The sequence below is a fragment of the Anolis sagrei genome, chromosome 6, assembly GCF_037176765.1.
Source record: "Anolis sagrei isolate rAnoSag1 chromosome 6, rAnoSag1.mat, whole genome shotgun sequence".
Classification (NCBI taxonomy): Eukaryota; Metazoa; Chordata; class Lepidosauria; order Squamata; family Dactyloidae; genus Anolis; species Anolis sagrei.
Window position 1 is genome coordinate 109,936,144 of NC_090026.1, and position 23,536 is coordinate 109,959,679.

General features: G+C 39.7%; 2 protein-coding genes across 4 annotated transcripts in view; one reads left to right on the top strand and one right to left on the bottom strand.

Annotated features, from left to right (window-relative positions):
- Positions 1–13,221, top strand: part of APBB1IP (amyloid beta precursor protein binding family B member 1 interacting protein) — a 59,960-nt gene extending 46,739 nt beyond the window's left edge. The window contains exons 10-14 of the mRNA XM_060782433.2: positions 1,600–1,710; positions 7,987–8,085; positions 9,431–9,545; positions 9,822–9,913; positions 11,922–13,221. Coding sequence (XP_060638416.2) covers positions 1,600–1,710; positions 7,987–8,085; positions 9,431–9,545; positions 9,822–9,913; positions 11,922–12,488 — 984 coding nt within the window. The 3' untranslated portion in view covers positions 12,489–13,221. The remainder of the gene's footprint in view (positions 1–1,599; positions 1,711–7,986; positions 8,086–9,430; positions 9,546–9,821; positions 9,914–11,921) is intronic.
- A 2,475-nt stretch (positions 13,222–15,696) lies between these two features.
- Positions 15,697–23,536, bottom strand: part of LOC132778924 (protein adenylyltransferase SelO-like) — a 38,525-nt gene continuing 30,685 nt past the window's right edge. For all 3 annotated transcript variants that reach the window (XM_060782439.2, XM_060782436.2, XM_060782440.2), the window contains 4 exons: positions 21,045–21,124; positions 19,388–19,431; positions 16,039–16,118; positions 15,697–15,877 (listed from right to left, as the gene is read on the bottom strand). In XM_060782439.2, the coding sequence (XP_060638422.2) occupies positions 15,755–15,877; positions 16,039–16,118; positions 19,388–19,431; positions 21,045–21,124 (327 nt within the window). In that variant the 3' untranslated portion in view covers positions 15,697–15,754. The remainder of the gene's footprint in view (positions 15,878–16,038; positions 16,119–19,387; positions 19,432–21,044; positions 21,125–23,536) is intronic.

Genomic DNA, 23,536 nt, shown 5'->3' on the forward strand with positions numbered 1-23,536 from the left:
ATTAGTAAGCTGCCTTAAGTCCCTCTTTTGAAGAAGCAATAGATATGGACAAAAATGAAATAACGATAGTGGCCAATATTTGAAGAGAATGGATGCAAATTAAGGGTGCATCTGCACCAGGCATGGGTAAACCAGCGCTCCAGGTGTTTTGGACTTCAACTCCCACAATTCCTAACAGCCAATTGGAGGGCTAAAGTTTGCCCATGCCTGATCTACACTGTAGAATTAATACAGTTTTATACCACTTTAACTGCTATGACTCGATGTTAAGGAATCATGAGATTTGTAGTTTGGTAAGGCAACAGCATTCTTTGACAGAGAAGGCTAAAGACCTTATAAATCTACAACTCCCAGGATCCCGTGAATGCACACCTTGAGATTTGTTAATTTTTATAAATAACCATGCATGCTAAATCTAAAGTTGAATTTAACATCACATCTAGCTTCAGCCCCAATGGTTTGCTTTAAAGCATGACTAAATCTGGGGAAATTCAATGGCATTGAGCCATGGCTGCATTAATTCCACAGATGTTACCAGAAAAGATATATAGGATCATTCAGGCATGGGGAAACTTTGGTCCTCCAGGTGTTTTGGACTACAGCTCCCACAATTCTGATCTGGCCATGGTGGTCCACGCTCTGGACCACCATGGCCAGATCACTATACATCCTGGATAGATTACTGCAACGCACTCTACGTGGAGCTGCCTTTGAAGACTGTATTTTATAACTAATGCAGTTTATATCCACTTTAAGTGTCATGGCTCAAGGCTATGTAAATCTGAGAGTTATGGAAGTTGCAGTCCAAAACCCCTGGAGGGCCAAAGTTTGCCCATGCCTGGGATCACCCCAACAGACCTGTTCCTGTTTCCCTCCCAACCAGGAAAAGATTCATCCAGAGGAAGCTGTTGTGTGTGAATGCACACCTTGAGATTTGTTAATTTTTATAAATAACCATGCATGTTAAATCAAAAGTTGAATTTAACATCACATCTAGCTTCAGCCCCAATGGTTTGCTTTAAAGCATGACTAAATCTGGGGAAATTCAAAGGCGCTGTTATTATCCTTCCATTAAGAAGCATAACATGAGCGTCTGGATCTGTCAGAGACGATGCTTCATCCGCATCTGCTGGGCTCAAAAGCAAGGTGTGCAAGGAAGAGAAACTTGGTTGCTATAGCAACCCATTAAGAACAGGTTATGGTTGTTTCACAGCAGCAGACAAAAGGCTATTTGAGGTGAGAGGAAAACCTGCCCTTTTGCTGCAGCGCCCGAGGAGCAGATTTATAGATTTACATTTGCACTTGTTTACAAATACACCTTTGAACACAACCCTGAGAAAAGGCCTTATTTTTCAAAGATACTTTGCAAAAACAAAAGCCACCCTGTTATTGGGATGAGGAAGGAAAAACAAAAAGCATCCTACAGGAAAGCAAAAACACCTCTTTTCTGATCTGAAAAGAAAAGAAGTGTTTTGACAGAAAAGAAGAAGTTTCTACAGAGCCTCAAGTATTGAATCGTATCAATAGCTGTCTTTATGATCATGTGCCGGTTCTCTGGTTCAGTATCTAATGCAATGTATGTTTTGAATTTTTTTTTAGACATCCCGGGATCTGGCCTGCTTCATACAGTTTGAGAATGTAAATGTGTATTATGGTGTTCAATACAAAGTGAAATACAAGGCACCTACGGACTACTGTTTTGTCTTAAAGGTTCGTATAAGAAAAAAAATATTTCTGAATCGATGCATAACCCCATATCACATTTGCAGTGCATTGGGATCACCCATGAATAAGTTTGAAAGTTTCAAAAGTAGAGCATCATCTATTCATAGCTTTATCTATATAAGATGTTAACAGTGTAGTGCTATACATATCTCCTGAGCAGTCAATTCCAAGGTGGAGCCCCCAGTGGCACAGTGAGTTAAGCCCTTGTGCTGGCAAGACTGATGACTGACAGGTCGGAGGTTCAAATCCAGAGAAAGCGTGGATGAGCTCCCTCTGTCAGCTCCAGCTCCCCATGCGGGTACATGAGAGAAGCCTCCAACAAGGATGATAAAAAATCAAAACATCTGGGCATCCCTGGGCAACATCCTTGCAGATGGCCAATCCTCTCACACCAGAAGTGACTTGCAGTTTCTCAAGTCACTCCTGACAAACACACACACACACACACACAAAACAAATTCCAAGGTAAGCCTTTCTGCACAGTTTGATCTGTCTGCTTGGAAGTGCCATAGAAATCAGTGCAAGTTTACTTCAGAATAGACAGGGATATATAGGTCAATATTTTTACAGGTACTGCATATGATGCGTCTCCACTGTACAATTAATGTAGTTTGACTCCACTTTAAGTGGCATGACTCAAGGCTATGGAAACCTGGGGACTTCTAGTTTCCCCCCAGATCCATTCACTTTAATTAGTTGACTCCCTTCAGTCCTCCTACCTGTGTTGTGCCCCAAGGTCTTCTGGGAATCCCTCTTCTCCTTCTCTTTGAGACCCTGGGCAACGTCCTTGCAGACATAGTTTGTAGTTTGACTCCACTTTAACTACAACTCCTGGGAGTTTTAGTTTAGTGAGGCCCTAGTGCTATTTAGCAGAGAACTCTCAAGTGATGGCTCTGCATTTTTTTTACAGAGAAGGCTAAAGACCTTCTAAAACTACAACTTCTAGGATCCCATAGCATTGAGCCACAGCAGTTAAAGTGGGGTCAAAATGCATTAATCCTACTCTGCACCTGCACCCAATGCCCCATATTTCCTCTGCTTATAGTGGTAGAGAAACCTCAAACTTTAAATCTAGGTACCCTAATCCAGCATTTCCTAATTTGTTGCCTTCCAAATTCGTTTATTTATTTACTTTTTACTTTTATCCTTCCTTTTCTCCCAATGTCGGAATTCAAGACAGCTAACAATAAATACGATTCAGTGCAAATTGAGGGTGCATCTACACTGTAGAGTTAATGCAGTTTGATACTGTTTTTAACTTCCAAGGTTCAATGCTATGGAATCATGAGAGTTGAGTCTAGCAAGGCTTCAGCCTGCTCTGCCAAATAATGCTGGTGCCTGACCTAAATACAACTCCCAGCTAAAGTGGTGTCGAACTGCATTAATTCTTCAGTGTGGGTGCACTATAGTGACACTGTGAGTAACCTGGTTGTGAGAAGTTGACTCACAAAGCCTCCTGTCTTTTGTGCCCATCAAGGAAACAAACTCCTGGTATCCTCTTTAGGATAACGTCCTATAAATAGACCCCATTAATTTCAGTGCATTTGCAGCCATGATTCATGTGTTGTTTGCAATCCTTTCTGAGACCAAGAGACTAAATTCAACTTCCAAGCTGGATGGAATATGGCATTTCTTCTGCCATTTCAAAAAGCCACTGGCACAAAACCATAGCCTTAGCTTCTAAAAAAAATACAACCCTCAGTCGACAGTAGCAAGGTAATCTATATGTAAATTGGCTCGTTTAGTCAGTCTGTTGTGTCTCGGATACTGGGAGAATTTAATTATGCGTTTATTGGTGAAGGTTTTGCTTGAGTAACCTGAGAGTAATGGTGCATAATGTGGAATTAATCTAGGGTGAAAGAATTGGTGCCCTGGGAGCAGACTGGCACAATAGTATCAACATACACCATTTCTGTTCCTTAGTACCTGCCATTTTAAGACATCCTGCTGCATTTGTTTAATAACCTTCAGAGACATATTTTGTTGATAATCTCTACGAAATCTACTACCATTTTGGTTCATAACAGCCGTCTAAGGCTAGATCACATCACCTTATTTTATGTATAGTTTACCATGTTTTTTAGATACAGTGTAGTATAGAGGTCGCTGTTGTTGTTTTCATTGTTTTTATTTTGTACTCTGCTTTTCTTTCTGGACTGAAACTCAAAGATATATTAGACCAGTGGTTCTCAACCTTCATAATGTCACAATGCCTTAATATAGTCCCTTATGTTGTGGTGACCCCCAACCATAACATTATTTTCATTGCTACTTCATAACTAATTTTTCTACTGTTATGAATCATAATGTAAATATCTTATATGCAGGATTTATTTTCATTTGCTGGACCAAATTTGGCACAAATACCAGATATGCCCAAATTTGAATTCTGGTGGGATTGGTGGGGATTGGTTTTGTCATTTGGGAATTGTAGTTTCTGGGAATTATAGTTAACTTACAATCAAAGAACATTCTGAACTCTACCAATGATGGAATTAGACCAAACTTGGCACACAGAACTCCCATGACCAACAGAAAATACTGGAAGTGTTTGGTGGGCATTGACCTTGAGTTTTGTAGTTGTAGTTCACCTACATCCAGACAGCACTATGGATTCAAACAATGATGGATCTGGACCAAACTTGGCACAAATAGTATGTCCAAATGTGAACACCGGTGGAGTTTGGGGAAAATAGACCTAGACATTTGGGAGTTGTAGTTGCTGGGATTTATTGTTCACCTACAACCAAAGAGCATTCTGAATCCCACCAATGGTAGAATTGTGCTAAATTTCCCACTCAGAAACCCCAAGGACTCGCTGGTGTGAACCTCCATCCACCCTCACATGCTCTCCCTCACCCGCACATGCGCACTACACTGCCATGTGCCGAGCATGCCTGCTTGAAGTCTCAGAAACAGTCCTCTTATTGGGTGAGAGGCTGGTCAATCACAGCGGATAAGGGCTTTTGGTGGGAGGATTCACCATCTGTTTCCAAAAAGGAAGAGAAGAACAGGAGAAGATATCTTCAGCTTTCTCTGCCAAAGGAGTTCCTAAGACCATCAGAAATGTATGTTTTTGGCCACCCCTCTGAAACCCTTTTGCACCCCCCCCCAGGGATTCCAACGCCCAGGTTGAGAAACACTGCATTATATTGTTATAATGAGCCTTACAAGATCTGAGTTCTAATCCTTTCCATGGGTGCATCTACACTGTGAAATTAATTCTGCTTGACACCTCTTTAACACGTTTGGCTCAAGGTTGAAGTTGTAGTTTTAGAAAATCTTCAGCTTCCTGAGTCAAGACTATAAATCCCAGTGTTCCATAACATTGAGCCATGGCAGTTAAAGCGGTGTCAAATTCCATTAATTCTATTAACACCAGCACAATATAAAGCCGAAAGTTGTAAACTGCATCTCAAGGCACCTCCTTGGAAATGGGTGGGGCAGGAAACAGCTAGAGGTTTCTAGTTGATCTTGACTGCTTTACAATTAAGTGATGAGAGTTTTATCACATAGTAAAACATGTGGGCGTGGTTTATCACCTGCTTTGGCTTCTTAGAAACTTAGGGTGCTTGTGGTGCTGACTTAGAAGCAGGCAATGCTTATTTTTTGGGCTTATATTTGAAAAAGTGAAAGGCTGTATTTTCCTCAACCATCTGGGCTGAGGAAAATCTGTCATTTCTTGCATTGAAAGATCTGCCATTTCTTGCAGTGAGTAGTGTAGACATCTCTCCCTTTTCCCATTTTGTCCTCACAATAAATCCTAACAAATAGGATCAGGCTGAGAGAGTGTGCATCTGACCCAAAAACACCCAATGAGTGTCATGTCTTGGACTGCATCTACACTGTAGACTTAATGCAGTTGGGCATCACTTTAACAGCAATGGCTCAGTGCTGTGAAATACTGGAAATTTTACTTCTCTGAGGCATCAGCAGCAAAGGCTAAAGACTTTGTAAAACTAAAAGTCATGATTCCATAGCATTGAGCGAAGGCAATTAAATTGGTATCGAACTGAACTAATTTTACAGTGTAGATTAGCGTTTCTCAACCTGGGGGTTGGAACCCCTGGGGGGTCATGAGATGTCAGAAGGGTCACCAAAGACCATCAGAAAATACAGTATTTTCTGTTGGTCATGAGAATTCTGTGTGGAAAGTTTGGCCCAATTCTATCGCTAGTGGGATTCAGAATGCTCTTTGATTGTAGGTGACCAATAAATCCCAGCAACTACAACGCCCAAATGTCAAGGTCTATTTTCCCCAAACTCCACCAGTGTTCACATTTGGGCATATTGAGTATTTGTGCCAAGTTTGATCCAGATTCATCATTGTTTGAGTCCACAGTGCTCTTTGGATGTAGGTGAACTACAACTCCAAAACACAAGGTCAATGCCCACCAAACTCTTCCAGTATTTTCTGTTGGTCATGGGAGTTCTGTGTACCAAGTTTGGTCCAATTCCATCATTAGTGAAGTTCAGAATGCTCTTTGATTATAGGTTAACTACAAATCCCTGCAAGTATAACTCACAAATGACAAAATCAACCCCCCCACCCCCAACCTCACCAGTATTCAAATTTGGGTGTATCAGGTATTTGTGCCAAATTTGGTCCGGTGAATGAAAATACATCCTGCATAACAGATATTTACATTATGTTTCATAATGGTAGCAAAAATTACAGTTATGAAATAGCAACAAAAATAATGTTATGGTTCAGGGTCACCAGAACATGAGGGACTATATTAAGGGATCATGGCATTCGGAAGGTTGAGAACCACTGGTGTAGATGCACCCTCAGTAGGGATCAAAAGTCAGCTTTTCTGAAGCCCATTCAAAGATTGTGACCTCTTTGAGTCTCAGTCCAGAGATAATATCAGAGCACAAAATAATGATGATAACAGCAACAACAACAACAACAACCTCTGTATTACACTGTCTCTGAAAACCACTGCATTTCCTGATACCCTTCCTTCCACATATCCTTGAAACAGAAGCCCTTTACTCAGAAGTAGAATATCAGTGTTCACCTTTACAAAAGTATGCCATAGCCTTTGAGAAACTTGAGCCAGATTGCTTTGAATTTTTTATAGTTCTAATGAAAACATTTGAGAGGGAAGAGGACTGAGCCAGAGAGTTTAAGTAAACGTTATGCACCTTCAAACCCATGACACTATTTCAGCTTCCTTCCATTTTTCAGAGATGAAGGTTCTTCATGCTTTTTGATGGGAGACAGATATCATTTCTAAAATAAATAACCAAATATCTGCATTAATTCCTGATTATGCACCCTAAACAATATGTCATGGGATAATATTTATCTTTAAATATTAGGATTACTGAAACATTTCAATTAAAATACATATTTTACAAAATTGTTCTTCCAGCTGCTAACTCTGGAAAATAATACAGTAGCTTAATCAAAGTGAATTGTGGTCCATGAAAGCTTATGCTATAATAAATGCCTTTAGATTTGGCACAAATTCACAAAACTCAAACAGAAAAACAGTATTTGGCAGGTCTGGAAATTAAAACATTGAAAAGTATCTGATGCCATCTGCTGGATGTCACAGGTTCCTACAACCTGACATTCAATAAGTTAAAAGTTTTCATTATTTAATAGTGGCAAGATTAAATTCTAAATGCAGGCTGATTTATTTTTATACCTTGTTGTATAAAAATTGTTGTAGCAATTTCAAATCAGGCTTCCACCCAACATATGTATCCGTTATAAAACAAAACCTTTTGTAACATGTTGCACAAATATTGACAGCAAGCAATGCTCTGGTGTGCTTTATAATGCCTTGCTCAGGCATGCGTGCTTAATTAATTTTCTGTAAATTTGAAGGCATTCATTTTCTTTAATTTGAAGTTTATTTATGCCTTATTGTAAAATTGGTTTTATAGGTTATTGTTATAGGTATGGTTTACTTGTATTGTTTTAAAATATTGTGAGCCACTTTGGGTCCCATTTAGGGAGAAAAGCATGATACTAATAAAGGATTGTTATTATTATTATTATTATTATTATTTGTATTTATCTATGAGATCTTTTTTGCACTGTTGATTATACTTATGTCATTGTATTTATGCTGATGTGTTGTCAGCATGTGGCACTTGGAGTGCCTCTGTGAGCCAGCTCGAGTCCCTTTGGGGAAATGGTGGAGGGATGCAAATAAATATTATTATTATTATTATTATTATTATTATTATTATTATTTCAGGAGATTTTATTGGTAAAGTATTCTTCTTATTTATTATTGCCAGCACCCCCAGTTACAGAAGGAGTCACAATATATCAAATACTTGTGCTGTGATGATCGGCAAATGCTACATCAGTGGGTAACTGGCATAAGAATAGCAAAGGTAAGGAGGAATTTTATTTCTTAATAATACAAGAAAAACAGAATGAAGAAACGTAAGCAATAACCATAAGCTGGTATCTTGTTCTTGAGCTTCCACCATTGCAACTCACTTTTTGGGGTATTGTGGAGGTTGAAGTTTTGGTCCGATTACAAAATTGGCCAAAATCCCCTTCCAGGACTATCTTTTAAATAGCACAGCCTATGTTTGTGTTGTCAGAAGGAAGGGAAAGAGTGGGAACATTTCCAGATGCGTGCTACTGTATGTCTAGCTACAGGAAAATAACCTGGATACACCCCTGCTCTCTGCCATGTTGGTGTGGGGCAGGTTGCATGCTTGCAAGGTGATGGTGAAGGGTACCAACAGAAATGTATCCATGGAGACATAACTACATGATAGTAGTGTGCCTTCAAATGCAGGGTCTTACCCAAGAAATGTTACACTCTAGTTCGATACTTCTCAGGACATCAGATGTGGGGCACTGACAGTTTTCCCCTAATATGCCACAGATTTGGATCATGTTTGTGCCCACTGGCTAAGAAAAGCCCAAACTCATGATAAGTCAGAAATTACTTGAAGACATGTCACAACCATTATATTCATGGACAAAACTTTATTTGAAATTCCTCCCCATGAGCTCAGGCCTGATTGTGCCACACGGCTCTTCTCTCCCTACCTTTAGTTCAAGCAGATACCTGGAATTACTGTTCACTAATGTTTATTTGAGGCTGGATGAGCTCAGTAGTCACCTAAGCCCTTCCCTAGCCTCCCGTTGTAGGGTAGTAACCCCTCCATATAGAAAATATTGAAACTAAAGCATATTGGTGCAAAGAAAAATGCAGATTTACATCCATGTTTTCTTTAGTAGTATTGTTCTGTTATTATTCTTGTCAAAAATCCAAAGCCGTCCAACAATGGCAGGTTGGGCATGGCATGAAAGAGAATGAAATTGAGTTTTGCACAATTATTGTAATTATAGCATATTTGAACTTACTAGAATATCCCCCTTTTCTGAAGCAGTCTTCTCATTATGAGAGAATAATTCTGCGTACAGAAAACCTTCCAGTTGAAAATAATCTTAATTTTTATTCATTACAAATGACTAGATGTAAAAGTGAGTTCATCCAGTGTACTTGCACTTAAACTGATGTAAAGTGGGTTGAAATTGATTAAAAGGGTATATGAAATATTTAATGCAACGGGTTACAAGTAAACTCTAAAGTGGACTATGGTTTTATAGATGAGTTTTAGACACCCACATGCCTGGTTTTCTCCAGGGATTAAAATTACATTATGGTGGTCACTCACTTGTAGATGATTAAAAATATTTTAATATTTGTTTTCCCAGTATGGCAAGACACTGTACGATAACTACATTTGTGCAGTGCAAAAGACTGGCTTAGCTTCTCGATTGGCAAAGCCAGGGAATAATACTGTTTCAACTGTGGGATCATCTTCAAAAGGTACTAGTATATATTAAACTATGTATGTACTTGGTGTGCTGAAGGGTATTCTGTAGATTCTGGACCATATATCTAAATCATTATATAAGGAAATACAAACAAGATTTACAAAACTGTTCTGAGAACTCTTTATCTCATGAAGATTAACATATGATTGTAAATGTTATAAGTAGATATAATACATACTCTTTGATAACTTTGTTCAATTGAATTGGAGTTAGTTCCAATAATGCATTTGTAAATCTGTTGTTGTTTTTCTCTTTTACTGCATCATAGGTATTACTCATGCAAATGGACAGGTCCCCCAAATCATAAATCCAAATGTGGCAGTTTCTTCAGTGAGTGAGAAAGCTGCTGAGATACCAAAGGTACAAATAAAATGTATTAAGAACATTCTATTACAGTAGGGCTGGAACAGAGTAGATCTGGGTCGGCTAAAATACCGCTTTTTTCGTCTCAGGAGCGACTTGAGAAACTGCAAGTCGCTTCTAATGTGAGAGAATTGCCCGTCTGCAAGGACGTTGCCCAGGTGATGCCCTTGATCTTCTGATGTTTTATCATCCTTGTGGGAGGCTTCTCTCATGTCCCCGCATGCGGAGCTGGAGCTCATCTGCACTCTCCCTGGATTCAAACCTTTGACCTATGGGTCTTCAGTCTTGCCAGCACAAGGGTTTAACCCATTGTGCTACCAAGGACTCCGAAGCTGCTGAAGAATTCGGATAGAATTAGGCACATGCCCAAGTTATATCCCATGTGGACTACTATAACAAAATATAACTTGTAGCACCCTAAGATTTATTCTTTGAATATCTTGACTGTGTGATTATATTACATCTTCCTGTGTTGGTGGAATGGATGCATTGCAGTTAGATTTTATCCTGTTCATATGCAAGTGGAGGTTTGAATCAGTACTGAAACAATTCTGCAGAGGAATACAAGCAAAAACAGGAAGTGGTCAGGAATCGACTGAGCCTTCATTTGCATAGTAACTTTTAACTGCCAGCTGCCACCTGCAGAATGAAAGGGACCTGTGTATATTATATCCCCAGTTGGGCTCTCTTCATCTTAACAAGTCCAGTGATACACAGTGAAGACAAATTTGTCCAATACTAAGCTAGTAGCATGATAGCCTAGGTATCATTTTTTTATTTACCTTATGCGATGGATGCATTGCAAGAGATCAAACACCCTATCTCTCTTCTGTTTCTATACAGCATTTAAGTAAAGGTTGATAAATTCCAGTAATTTTGGTTATACCAAGTGTCTTGACTGGCACAAAATGCAGAATACGTAGGATCCTGACTTCAGCAAAATGCTAGCAAAGAAAATCCCACCCACCAGTCTGTAGTATACAGACCATAGAAATGCAACCTGAGGTTATACAGCAGTTATTAAAAACTCTGAATCCAGATTTATGTGCATGAAACTCTAAATGAGTTGATTTCCCCATAACAGTCCTTCCCCCTCACTTGAAAATGTTATATAGATAATGGGTACATGTCATATGGAAGGGATACCCAAATATCAGGCAAATGCACTTATTTGCAGAAGAGTTTGGTAATAGAGTTGAAAGAAACCTCCTGGGATATCCAGTTCAACCCCCTGACAAGAAGCAGGAAAATCACCTGGTATTTTAAATTATGTTGATTGCAAAGAAATAAAAAAACTAGTAAGTATTGTTGAAGGCTTTCATGACCGGAATTACTGGGTTGTTGTGAGTTTTCCGAGCTGTATGGCCATGTTCCAGCAGCATTCTCTCCTGACGTTTCACCTTCATCTAAGGTAGACATCCTCAAAGGTTGTGAGGTCCTCATGCTGGACTGGAGACAGCACTGAATATCTTTTTATCCTTCCGTAGCTATCAAAAGCTCTCTTGACAGCTATGTTGTTTCAAATGCCTGGCATTTCCAATGAGAACAAAACTTTCTAATTAGAGATTGTATCGTCGAGGTTTTCCTAAATTAAGTGGTGATCAGTAGAATTATGACACTCTAATCTGAAGCTTCATATTTCCAAGTAAATGTAAGGCAAAGCTAAAATAATGTTAGTGGGTGGACCAAGACTTTTTTTTTTTAATTGGAACCGATAATAGAGAGGCAGGCTTTCTAGAGGGTGGCTTTCTATCAGGGATGCTTTGAATGTAAATTTCCTGCTTCTTGGCAAGGGGTTGGACCGGATAGCCCACGAGGTCTCTTCCAATTCAATGATTCTATGCTTTTGAAAATACATTTAATTGGTCCTTACCTGAAAGAGTGTACAAATGTGAACCTCCTAGCTATGCATTCCTCCTGTCAGCATGATACTACAGAGCCATAGTTTCTACAATATCCGTTTAATCTAAACATTTTTGGAATTATTGTTTCCTTTTGTTAAAAGGTTAAGAAGCCAGAGAGTGTCACGGATGTCAGGCAATCACGGCCACCTCCCATGCCACAATTCAGGCAGCATAAACCTGGTGGGTTACATCCACCACCCCCTCCGCAAAGACGATCTTCTGCAGTAACTACTTCTCTGAACTTACCAACTCACACTGAGAGAAGGAATACATCTTACACTTTTGAAACAGAATTTCCACCTCCGCCTGAATTGTTGCCTCCACCACCAGAACTGGATGAACTGCCACCACCACCTCCACCACCTCCTGAATGCTATGAAGCCCCTCCTGATTTCATTCCTCCACCACCGCCTTCCTACATTGCTGACACAGGCAGCCCGGAGATGATGATGCCACCACCACCTCCACCTTCATTCCCCGCTCCTGATATGCCTCCACTAATCAGGAAAAAGCCCCCGCCTCCTCCAAGAAGACAGGAAGACAGTGAGGGGCAGGCAGGAAGGCCAAGGCAAAGTGCACTTCCAAGGGGAGATGGAGTTGGACAAGGAGGAGATTTCATGTCTGATTTAATGAAGGCATTAGAAAAGAAAAGGAGTGAAACATCATGAAATAAACAGATGATATTCTTGGGTGTGGGATCATGGAGAGGATGCTCCTGAGAAATTGTCTGGAGAGCACTTCCTGGTGGTCCAAAGGAGTACATGGTACAGAAAGTCAATTTCATCAGGTCAACATTTCTCGAAGACTTTTTGAAACAGGGACTTCCAGTGCTTCTGATTCTTAGGGTGAAAATGTCTGCTGGGGAAAGGCAGATTCTACAGTGTTGCCTCATTTGATCCAGCAATTAGTTGACAGAGATGTGCAGCAACATAGGGTTGGACTAATTTATTGACATTATGAACATGGTGCTGAGGCACTTCTAGAAGTAAAAGTGTGAATTCTGAAACAGAAAAATGATAGCCTAAAATTTTTGTAAATATCCATTCTCAACTGGCTGGAGCTACAAAAACCATTAAGCCAGGATCTACCTTTTTGCTTCCCATTTTTAAATAAAAAGTTGATGATGCTGCCCATTACTATTATTCATCCTGATCACAATGTATCACACCTGATTTCTTGATTACTTTGAGATTAAGAACCCCCCAGAAGTGTTAATGATTCCAGTATGAACACCTGCAGGCAACACCTGTACTAATGCTAAAAACTCTGAAAATGTTTGAAGTTTTTAATCTAAGTAATTAATCTTTTCCTACCTCTCTGTCATTTATGAGTCACCCAAATTCTTGACTTTTCTTTTTGACAGTGTTCACTTCCATTAATAAAATTCTCTTCTGTCTTCCCACTGGTGTCAAAATTAATAAGCAAGCACTACTTTTTTGTTTAAATACAGCAACAACACATTAGAGACCACCTCTAGGAAAAGTGGCTTTATTACCCGGAGCCTTCCTATTTACATTCAGATTTTGACTTCAATCCAATATACCATTAGTGTTGCATAAATATCTGCAGGCAGATCTACGCTATGTTGAGCAATATATCCACCTCTCCACTCCTGACATACATTGAGATCCTTGAAGCTGTCTCCCCATAAGGCCCTGGAGCTTTGCAACAAACAGGCAAGATCAGAGAAGTCTCTGGCTACATCCCCCATAGCCAGGTGCAAAATGATGACATGAATCCTCCACCTGTCTCAGCCCTGTTATATTTATTGTGTGCCTGGCTATGGCAGATGTAACCAGAGACTTTGCCGATTCTGCCTGCTCAGCATGATGCATGGAATGGCGGAATGGAGCACCTTGAGAGCCTTTTCAGGGAAAGAAACAGTGCCCCAAAAAAGCATAAGGGACACTTATGCATGCGGTATGCTCCTAACAGAATTCTAGCCTTCAAGTTTAAGATAGTGGTAAACAAATCACCAGCATGGCATTGGAATATGACTAGAATTTGGGGTTTGATTCCCCACTGGCCATAGAAACCCTCTTGAGCAGGTCACACACTCTTAGCCCCAGTAAACCTGTTATAGGTCCGCTGTGCGATGGAAATGACTTGAAGGCACACAACAAAGAGCTCTCCAGATAATGTTGATGTAGAAGTCCTATCATTAGCCAATGGTGGAGATTAGTGTAAGCAATATCTGAAGAGCCACACTTTGCCCAGCCTTAGTTTATGGTGTTACAGTTCTTGTAAGCCACTCCATTGTGACTTTAAATTGAGAAGCGGAAATAGCCCGAAGGAACTAATAGTTCATGTATGGAATGAGCATTGCCATTTAGGCTGTTCAGCATAGCGGCAGGTGGCATTTTTTTTTTTGCTAGCAAATAAATGGCAAATAAAAAGAGGAAACTGGTTCTTGGCCTCAGGAAGCCCACATAGTCTAAATCAGTCTAAAAGTTTCACTAATTTTCTCATAATGCCACAGGCTTTGCTTGACACATGCTATTATCCTTGAGGCAAAATATTCTTTCAACCGAAGGGATCGTTACTAGATGATTTTGTTCTAACATTTAGAATACTGATTTCTGGTGCCAATTATCCTCAGCAATAGTTATTTATAACATTTTCCAAACGCAAGCTTCCCCAAGCTTCTAGATCAGAATCTGGGTGCCATTTATACAAAGAACCATCTGTTGAATCTAACTATTCTCATGACTATGGCACCGCAAGAAGAGGAAACTTATGTTGTGATCATAATAAGATAAATGGCTGAGACCAGTCTTTCTCTACCTGGGGGTCGGGACCCCTGGAGGCGTCGTGAGGGGATGTCAGGGGTCGCCGAAGGCCATCAGAAAACACAGTATTTTCTGTTGGTCATGGGGGTTCTGTGTGGCAAATTTGGCCCAATTCTATCGTTGGTGGGGTTCAGAATAATTATAGGTGAACTATAAATCCCAGCAACTACAACTCCCAAATTTCAATATCTACTTCCCCCCAAACTCCACTAGTATTCATATTTGGGCACATTGAGTATTCGTGCCAAGTTCGGTCCAGATCCATCATTGTTTAAGTCCACACTGCTCTCTGGATGTCGGTGAAAATACAACTCCAAAACTCAAGGTCAGTGCCTACCAAACCATTCCAGCATTTTCTGTTGGTCATGGGAGTTCTGTGTACCAAGTTTGGTTCAATTCCATTGTTCGTTGAGATCAAAATGCTCTTTGATAGTAAGTGAACTACAAAATTCTGCAACTACAACTCCCAAATGACAAAATCAACCCAACCCCCCCCCCCAACTCCACCAGTATTCAAATTTGGGTGTATCAGGTATTTGTACCAAATTTGGTCCAGTGAATGAAAATACATCCTGAATATCGGGTATTTACATTACAACTCGTAACAGTGGCAAAATTATAGTTGTGAAGTAGCAAAGAAAATAATTTTATGGTTGGGGGTCACCACAACATGAGGAGCTGTATTAAGGAGTTGAGGCATTAGAAAGGTTGAGAACCACTGGCTTAGATCATTCTTCCAATGGAGAGGAATCGAAATTGCCAATTTTGCAGGGCAATTGGAGTAGGCAGTGAGGCAGGATTATCTTACTAAAAGATGGTGGTCATTCTATCTAGCCTACTCCACTAGATGGCATAACCACCATCTTTTAGTGGTGCCTAATGGAATTTCAATTTCCACCAATCCTGACAATGGTGAAAATTGTAGTTGTAATCCAACATTTCTAGAAAGTACTAGGCTTTCTAGAAATGGTCAGAATAATGCATATATATACAGTTCTTTGAAAGAAGGAAGAGAATAGAGCCACTGAGTGACACAAAAGGCGCAGCAACAGATTACAGATGTGATAAAAATATCATTTGTGTGTCCTTTTGCATTATTCAAAGGTTTTATATCTTTATTCAATCTTGATTACAAGATATTTTTATCAAGATGAACAGCTGATTTTAATGTCTTGGGCCCAAGCAGGGGGGCGGTGTGCATAACCAGCTCTCTCAGCCACAGTCTGCATCTGAAAGGGTGACTGTAAAATCTGTTGCAAGAGGCGGACCTGAAAATAAAATGATGTTACAATTATTATGGCAAAGCTACAAAATGAAGCTGATCTTACTCTCTTATATCTGCCTTTTAAACAGTTACTGATGAACTCCACATTAATGTAGTTTTAGATCTCTCAAGTACAAAGGGTAAAAGTCAGCATGACCATCTTACTTCCGAAAAATCATTCTTTTCAGCTTTTTGGGCAGCCGATTCTGCCATCCAATTTCGGAGCACATACCGAGGATTAATACCTGAAACCAAAACAAAAATTTTAGTTGTGTGTATAAAATTAACTAAGGCTTTTCACTAGAGATTTATTATACTCAAATCCATGTTCTTTAGTAGAGATAAAAGAAAGCAATTAACATTTTCAAAGGGCTGGAAGTGAACCAAAAGAAAAATTCAAACTAACTATCTGTAATTCCATTTTCCATTGTCTAGAAATTAAGCACTATCATTTCCTTTAGAGGGAGCCCCCGGTGGCATGGAGGGTTAAACTTCTGAGCTGCTGAACTTGCTAACCGAAAGGAGCAGGATGAGCTCCTGCTGTCGGGCCCAGCTTCTGCCAACCTAAGCAGTTCAAAAACATGCAAATGTGAGTAGAGCAATAAGTAGCGCTCTGGGGTACATGCAGTCATGCTGGCCACATGACCTAGGAGAAGTTTATGGACAACGTCGGCTCTTTGGCTTAGACATGGAGATGAGCACTGCCCCCCAGAGTCAGACACGACTAGACTTAATGTCAAGGGGAAATCTTTACCTTTTTCCTGTACTAGAACAAACGACTATACTTCTACACCAGTGCTTCCCAACCTGTGGACCGCAAGACCTAAAATAAGGTCTGTGAGACATGCGGGGACATTTGGCGCCAGGGGTGTGTGCCGCCGTTGGAGGAGAGCTCTAGATTATTAAATATGGTTTTCTATGGACAAGCAGATGGTGACTACTGGATGGCATATGTTCTGTATCAGGAACTACAGCTGATGAGGTCTATCCAATGGGATTTTCTGAATCAGCACCCCAAATAACCAAACCAAATCTAAAGCTGACCAAAAACTCATTCGTAACCCTTTTACACCAATTTTTCCATTCCAATTTTTCCTGAATCTATTTTTATAAAAAGAGAAACAATTTATTGCAGGTCCTTCATCCCACAATTCTGCCTATATTATGCTTCCAGCGTTACATTGATTATATGGGAAATGATGTTTTCAAGCGAATTTGCATAGCTGTAAAAATTAGACACATGGTGCCAACTATATAAGGACTTCTGGGATCCCCATCATATCATAGAATCATGGAGTTGGATTGGCCATCTAGTCCAACTCTCTGCCATGCACGAAAAGCACAATGCAATCCCTGACAGATTTCTATCCAGCCTCTGTTTAAAAGTGGTGCTGTGGAGAGCCCTATTCAATCCAAATGAAAGATTTGTCCACTCCCATGTCAATGAGGGACATGCTCCACGTCAAGAGTATAAATCTGTCTGGTTACTTCCTAATCCCTACTTCAAACAGCATGAACTCCAAATGTAGATGATAGTTAGCTTGTCATCTAGTGACTAAAATGGTACCAATGCATTGACCCTTAAATGAATTTTGAAAGAGACCAAGCTGCACACGACTGCACTCTCCTGAATATGAATTTTTCCAGAGATCCATCATTCATGGTCTTGGGATTATGACTCAAGAGTATTCTAGCTAACAATATTTTTATTAAAGCATAAGAAGGATATCCGCAAGATGGAACATGTCCAGAGAAGGGCAACCGAAATGTCTAGATGTCAAACCCTATGAGAAGGGGCTTAGGGACCTGAGTATGTTTAGTTTGGAGAAGAGAGGGTTAAGAGGACGCATGATAGCCATCTTTAAATATTTGGCTGTCACACTGAAGAGGGGGCAAGCTTGTTTTCTTCTGCTTGAGAGTCTAGGTCACAGAGCAATGGATTCATATTGCAGGAAAGGAGATTCCACCTAAACATTAGCAAAAAACATAGTGATGTATGAGAGAGCTGTTCAAGAGTGGAATAGGCTGCTTTGCTTCCACCTAGAAACTGATGCCCTCACTGTGGGAGAAGATGCAGATCAAGAATAGAGCTCCACAGTCACCTACCCACCACCAGGATACTACACTTGGAGGACCATCATCCTTGGACTACAAGGGATCGCCTAAAGACCATAAAAAGGATGAGATATGAATAGTTGTCTATGCATATGTGTTTATATCTAAGAGAGAGAGAAAAAAGAAAGTGGGAATGTGTGCGAAGGAAACCAACCATGGCACCTCCTACTCTAAACAGCAGGACTGTCCTCCAGGAATTTGCTCCACTATTAAAGGCTGGCAGCTTCTCAGTAGCTATAGAGTGTATCCATGCATACATCTTGGCATGTAAAGGCTAGAAACAGGGGACTTTATAACAATCTTTTTTTTTTATTCCCCACGCCTGCCTTTAAGCTGATTAAATGTAATAAACAATTCAGGGAAAATTTGAAGGCAAATTCTGCTAGATCAGTAATCCACTATCTATCCAACAGAACAAATGCTCAGAAACAGAAGCATTTACACTGAACTGTGAGATAAGTAGACATTCTTGGAAACAGAGAATTTAATTATAAAGTGCCTAGTTTATAAAACTGGAAGAAGTGGCAGGGTTCTTCTTTAATTAAAAGTATGACTTCAAGTTTCATCCCTTAATTATAAAGAACACACAAAGATGGTTACGGGTGAAATCCGCAGCAGTACTGAAATCTTATCCATATTTCAGAGGGCAGTGGGGGCCTCTACAAAATAAATCCAGACTATTTATCTACCTGGTTATTTATTGGGCAATTAAAAGTATACATGCTTGTGGCTACAACTTTACTTAGTTATAAGGAAACGTGTTTTATAAAACATAACAAAAATAATTCAGTTAGGGGAACACTAGTAATAAACAAATTACCATGTAAGATATATAAGGCAGCTAGAAATGCTAATCTAAAGTTATGGGTTCATGACTAGTTTATATTCACTATTCCTATGTATTCACTAGTTTAGGGAATATATATGGAACGTGAAATGTTTTTCAATCTGCACCAGACAGTAGCTACTGCAAGTAACAGGTGTCAGTTCCTGTGTTGACTAACATTACCATCTCCTCCTGCAAATTATCTCTATAGAAGATTTGCACAACCAGTGGTCCTCTAGAGGTTTAGGACTCCAACTCCCAATAGCCCTAGCCAGCTTGTCCAATGGCCAGGAATTCTGGGTGCTGAAATCTAAAACACATGGATTATGCAGAAATGCTCTAGAAATGCTCTAGAGCAGTGGTTCTCAACCGGTTAACAACACTAACAATATAGATGATGGGAAAAGAGAAGAACTGATCCACATATTAAAATAACAACAGAAGTACTTTCCTATACGTACATGCGTTTGGAAGCCCACCATAATATCATTATCTTAATTAAGTGACAGGAAAGAGTCTGGTCTGTATTAGGAGATTGTGAATACTTCAGAAGACTTTTTTAGCTTGACTCACCTGTCATTCTTCTTCTTCTCTCTGAATCTAAGTCACCTGTATTGCTACATAATACACAAAAAAAGAGAACCAGAAAATTCAATTTGCGTCTCTTGTTTTGTATGTCTTATCTGAACTAGTCCAGACAAAACAATCTTGGGCTGCTAAAACATAGCTGACTGAACAGGGAATAAACATGAACAAGAATATAAAACTAACAGAATCAGATTTTAATTATGATTTATTAGGTCAACCACTTAAAGACAGTAATAAAATGTTCAATACCTAAGATATGATGCAACATGCGTAAACATACACTGCCAGCAGCATCTCATAGAAAAAGTGTCTCTTGCTCTTTTATTTTTAAAGGAAAAATGTTATTTTTAAAGGGGAAATGTCTATTGACTGCCATGAACAATTCTATCCTACACAATTTTTGTATGAATTCACTGCACATTCTCAGCAGAATTCAAGAATATAAAAGAATCTACTTTATTGGTAATCAAATAACAGAGCTCTCAAAGACAGTAAGAGTTGTCTTTGCTTCTGAAAGTATTGCAGTCTGAGGGAACACTTTTTTCCAGCCAAACCAGGAACTTCAGGGACACAACCAAACAGGGAAAAGATGGTCCCTCCGATGTTATGTTATGTGCTGTGCACTAACTCATTCAATAGTCACCAAATAAGTATATTTACATGTATTCGCCTGCTTTGCTCTATCTATTGCTTCTATTAGTGTGGCCTGAATGTCTATTCTTGTTGCAAGAGATGGAAGAAACCAGACGGACAATCTTTAGTATTGAGCAGAAACTGGTGCAAAGTCACTTTTCCTTTTTTTGCAGAACTGCGACTAGACAGGAAAGAGTGGGGCATGTTTGGCCCTTCAGATGATGCTGGATTGTAACTTTATTTATTTATTTACTCTATTTGTAGCCGACCCTTCTCAACCTCACAGGGGACCCAAAGTGAGTTTACATACGGCAACTATTCAATGCTTTTGAACAACAAACAGTTCAAATACATTAAGTTAAAGTTTCAATATTAAAATTAAATGCACCTTAAAAACATATAAAACATTACAATCACTACTAAAAATCACGCCATTCACAAGTGTAATCTGGGGCCATTCCAAAAGTCATTGCACATAATTCCGTATTGCACCCTAGTTAAATCTCCAAAGGCTTGACCCCAGAACCAGGTTTTTACTTTCCTTCTGAAGGCCAAGAGGGAGGGAGCTGATCTAATATCACTTGGGAGAGAGTTCCACAGCCGAGGGACCACCACTAAGAAGGCCCTGACTCTCGGCCCCACCAGGCGTGCCTATGAAGGATGCAGGACCGAGAGCAGGGCCTCCCCAGACAATGTTAATCTCCAAGGCGGTTCATGTGAGGAGATACGTTCAGACAGTTAAGGTGAGCCAGAAGTGTTTAACTCCCATCATCCTTACAACTAAAGCATCATCCACCAGAACTGATGTTACATGAAAACAATCTTCTTTTAAACATTATTTTAGGTGGCAATATCATTCTAAGCATTGTTTAAATGTGTGTCCAGACCTCTAAAATATCTTGGGAGATGTCCAGTGCCTTTTCCTTTTCTATATATACAATCTATCTCTTTAACTATCTACCTGTGTATTTGCAATCACTATAAATTGATACAATTGTATTTTTTTTACCTTTTCAACCTCAAGAGATAAAGATCCACCCAGCTGGAAAAGAACTCATGTTCAGCCACGTCCTGTAAAGCCCAAAAATCCTACATGGAAATAATTAGTTATATATAGTTACACAATGATAATAAAACATGTGTTGCTTCATGATATATATATGAACAACATAAAGCAGTGATAAAATCATCTACAAGGATTTCTGGTGATCTGCAACAGTACTGAACAAAATTTCCACATTATGAGCTCCATATCTACCATCTTTGCAAGATCAGGAGTAAGAAGACAAGCATATGTTATCAGACACACAGTTCTGTTGTTCCAGCTATGACTATCCACCCTATGAGAAGATGTGAGAGAGGGAAAAGAGAGACATGTGGCCAAAACTCTGCAAGGATGAAAGATTCAGTAACAAACTAAAAGGATTTCCGACCAAGATGGATGGTAGAGGCATGGTAGAAAAGGATTACTTGCAAGTGAGAAGCAGTAGGCAGGAAAGGATTACTAAAACTTCACCTTAACTAATATGTTCCCTTGGCAATCCCTTTTATCTTAGATGCTTTTCTTTAAGTCCTGCTGCAATTCATGTCATGAAAGCATCCAGGGAGGTCAGCAGCAAAGACAGTGCAGAGAAAGGTCTTGCAGCTCATTTGAGATGAACTGCGAGAAAACAGTCAACAGCATACGTTTTCATAAACTAAGGGTGCATCCACATTGTAGAATTAATACAGCGTGATACCACTAACTGCCATGGCTCAATGCTATGGAATCCTGGGAGTTGTAGTTTTACAAGCTCTTTAGCCTTCTCTGTCAAAGAGTGCACGTGCCTCACAACTTCCAGGATTCCATAAAATTGATCCATGGCAGTTCATGTGGAAATAACATTAATCCTATAGTGTAGATGTACTCTAAATCTAGTTCGTCTATTGCATATGGTGAAATAGACCAACTACATCACACTAGAGAATGATTCCACTTTAGATCTGGTTTCTGCCTCCTGCACAATTCTGGGATTTGTAGTTTAGGGAGGCTGTTAAAGGCTTCAACAGTTTCCATCACCATGCCTTAAAATCGAATTTATCATATAATCAATTATTAAGATTAAAGCATAACACTAGCCTACAGGAAGACGTCGAATCCATAATAGAGCCCTTCAAAGATTCATTAAAGATGAGGGGATATCCAGAAAGAATATTGGATTCAGGATCCCCCAAAACAAGGACATTGTACCCAGGATTACTTCTTGTTGTGTTATGTATATATACCAGACATTTGGACATTTCTCCTTTTCATACTTATGTAGGTTATGTTTCAGGAGTTACAATATATAATGTTAGTACCCAGGAGCCCCCGGTGGCGCAGTGGGTTAAACCCCTGTGCCGGCAGGACTGAAGACCGACAGGTCACAGGTTTGAATCCAGGGAGAGGCGGATGAGCTCCTTCTATCAGCTCCAGCTCCTCATGCGGGGACATGAGAGAAGCCTCCCATAATGATAAAAACATCAAAAATCATCCAGGCGTCCCCTGGGCAACGTCCTTGCAGACGGTCAATTCTTTCACACCAGAAGTGACTTGCAGTTTCTCAAGTCGCTCCTGACACGACAAAAAAAAAGTACCCAGTTGGGACTGTAAAGCAAGATTATAAAATTGTTTGTGAATTGTCTATTTTATTTCTACCATTTTTGATCTAACTTTAACCTCTGAATACTCACTACTCCTTCTGTCTGTCACTTCCCTTATGCACAGGAATCATGCATAATTCATTATTGTCATTTCCTTGACAGTCTGAAATGCTGATTTGATATTCCTTGGCTCAGAAATGTTGGATTTAAGAATACCTCTTACAAATAGATGCCTCATTCAGCTCAAAGGAACTTTCCATTGTTTTTTTGTTGTTGTTGTAAAACCAAGAATTATTTGGGGAAACTTTATTCTGTCTGAAGCTCATTCATTTAAAAAAGTAAATTCAAGTCCAATTAGTGGGCCAATTCATTTTCCATTCAATCTCATGATGTGCATAGGTTTATTTGGTGAATCCACTAATAGTTCCACTAAAATAGCAGGTCTGAACATTGTGATGTTCTAACAATGGTTTTTAAGTCCCGGTGGCGCAATGGGTGCTGGCAGAACTGCTGACCAAAAGTTCGGCGGTTCGGATCTGGGGAGCGGGGTAAGCTCCCGTCTGTCAACTCCAGCATCTCATGCAGGGATATGAGAGAAGCCTCCCACAGGATGGTAAAACATCCAGGCATCCCTTGGGCAATGCCCTTGCAGATGACCAATTATCTCACACCAGAAGCGACTTGCAGTTTCTCAAGTCGCTCCTGACCTGAAAAAAACCCCATATATTGCATGCCATATCCTCCTGCATATTATCATTTTCTACTCTTCTGTAACAAATTTTAAAACAGCACAGACAAGTTGACCCCAAAGGCTGATCAAAACAAGAACAAAACATCAATTGGCATATGTACTTCTTAAGCCTTCAAGAAGGACATATG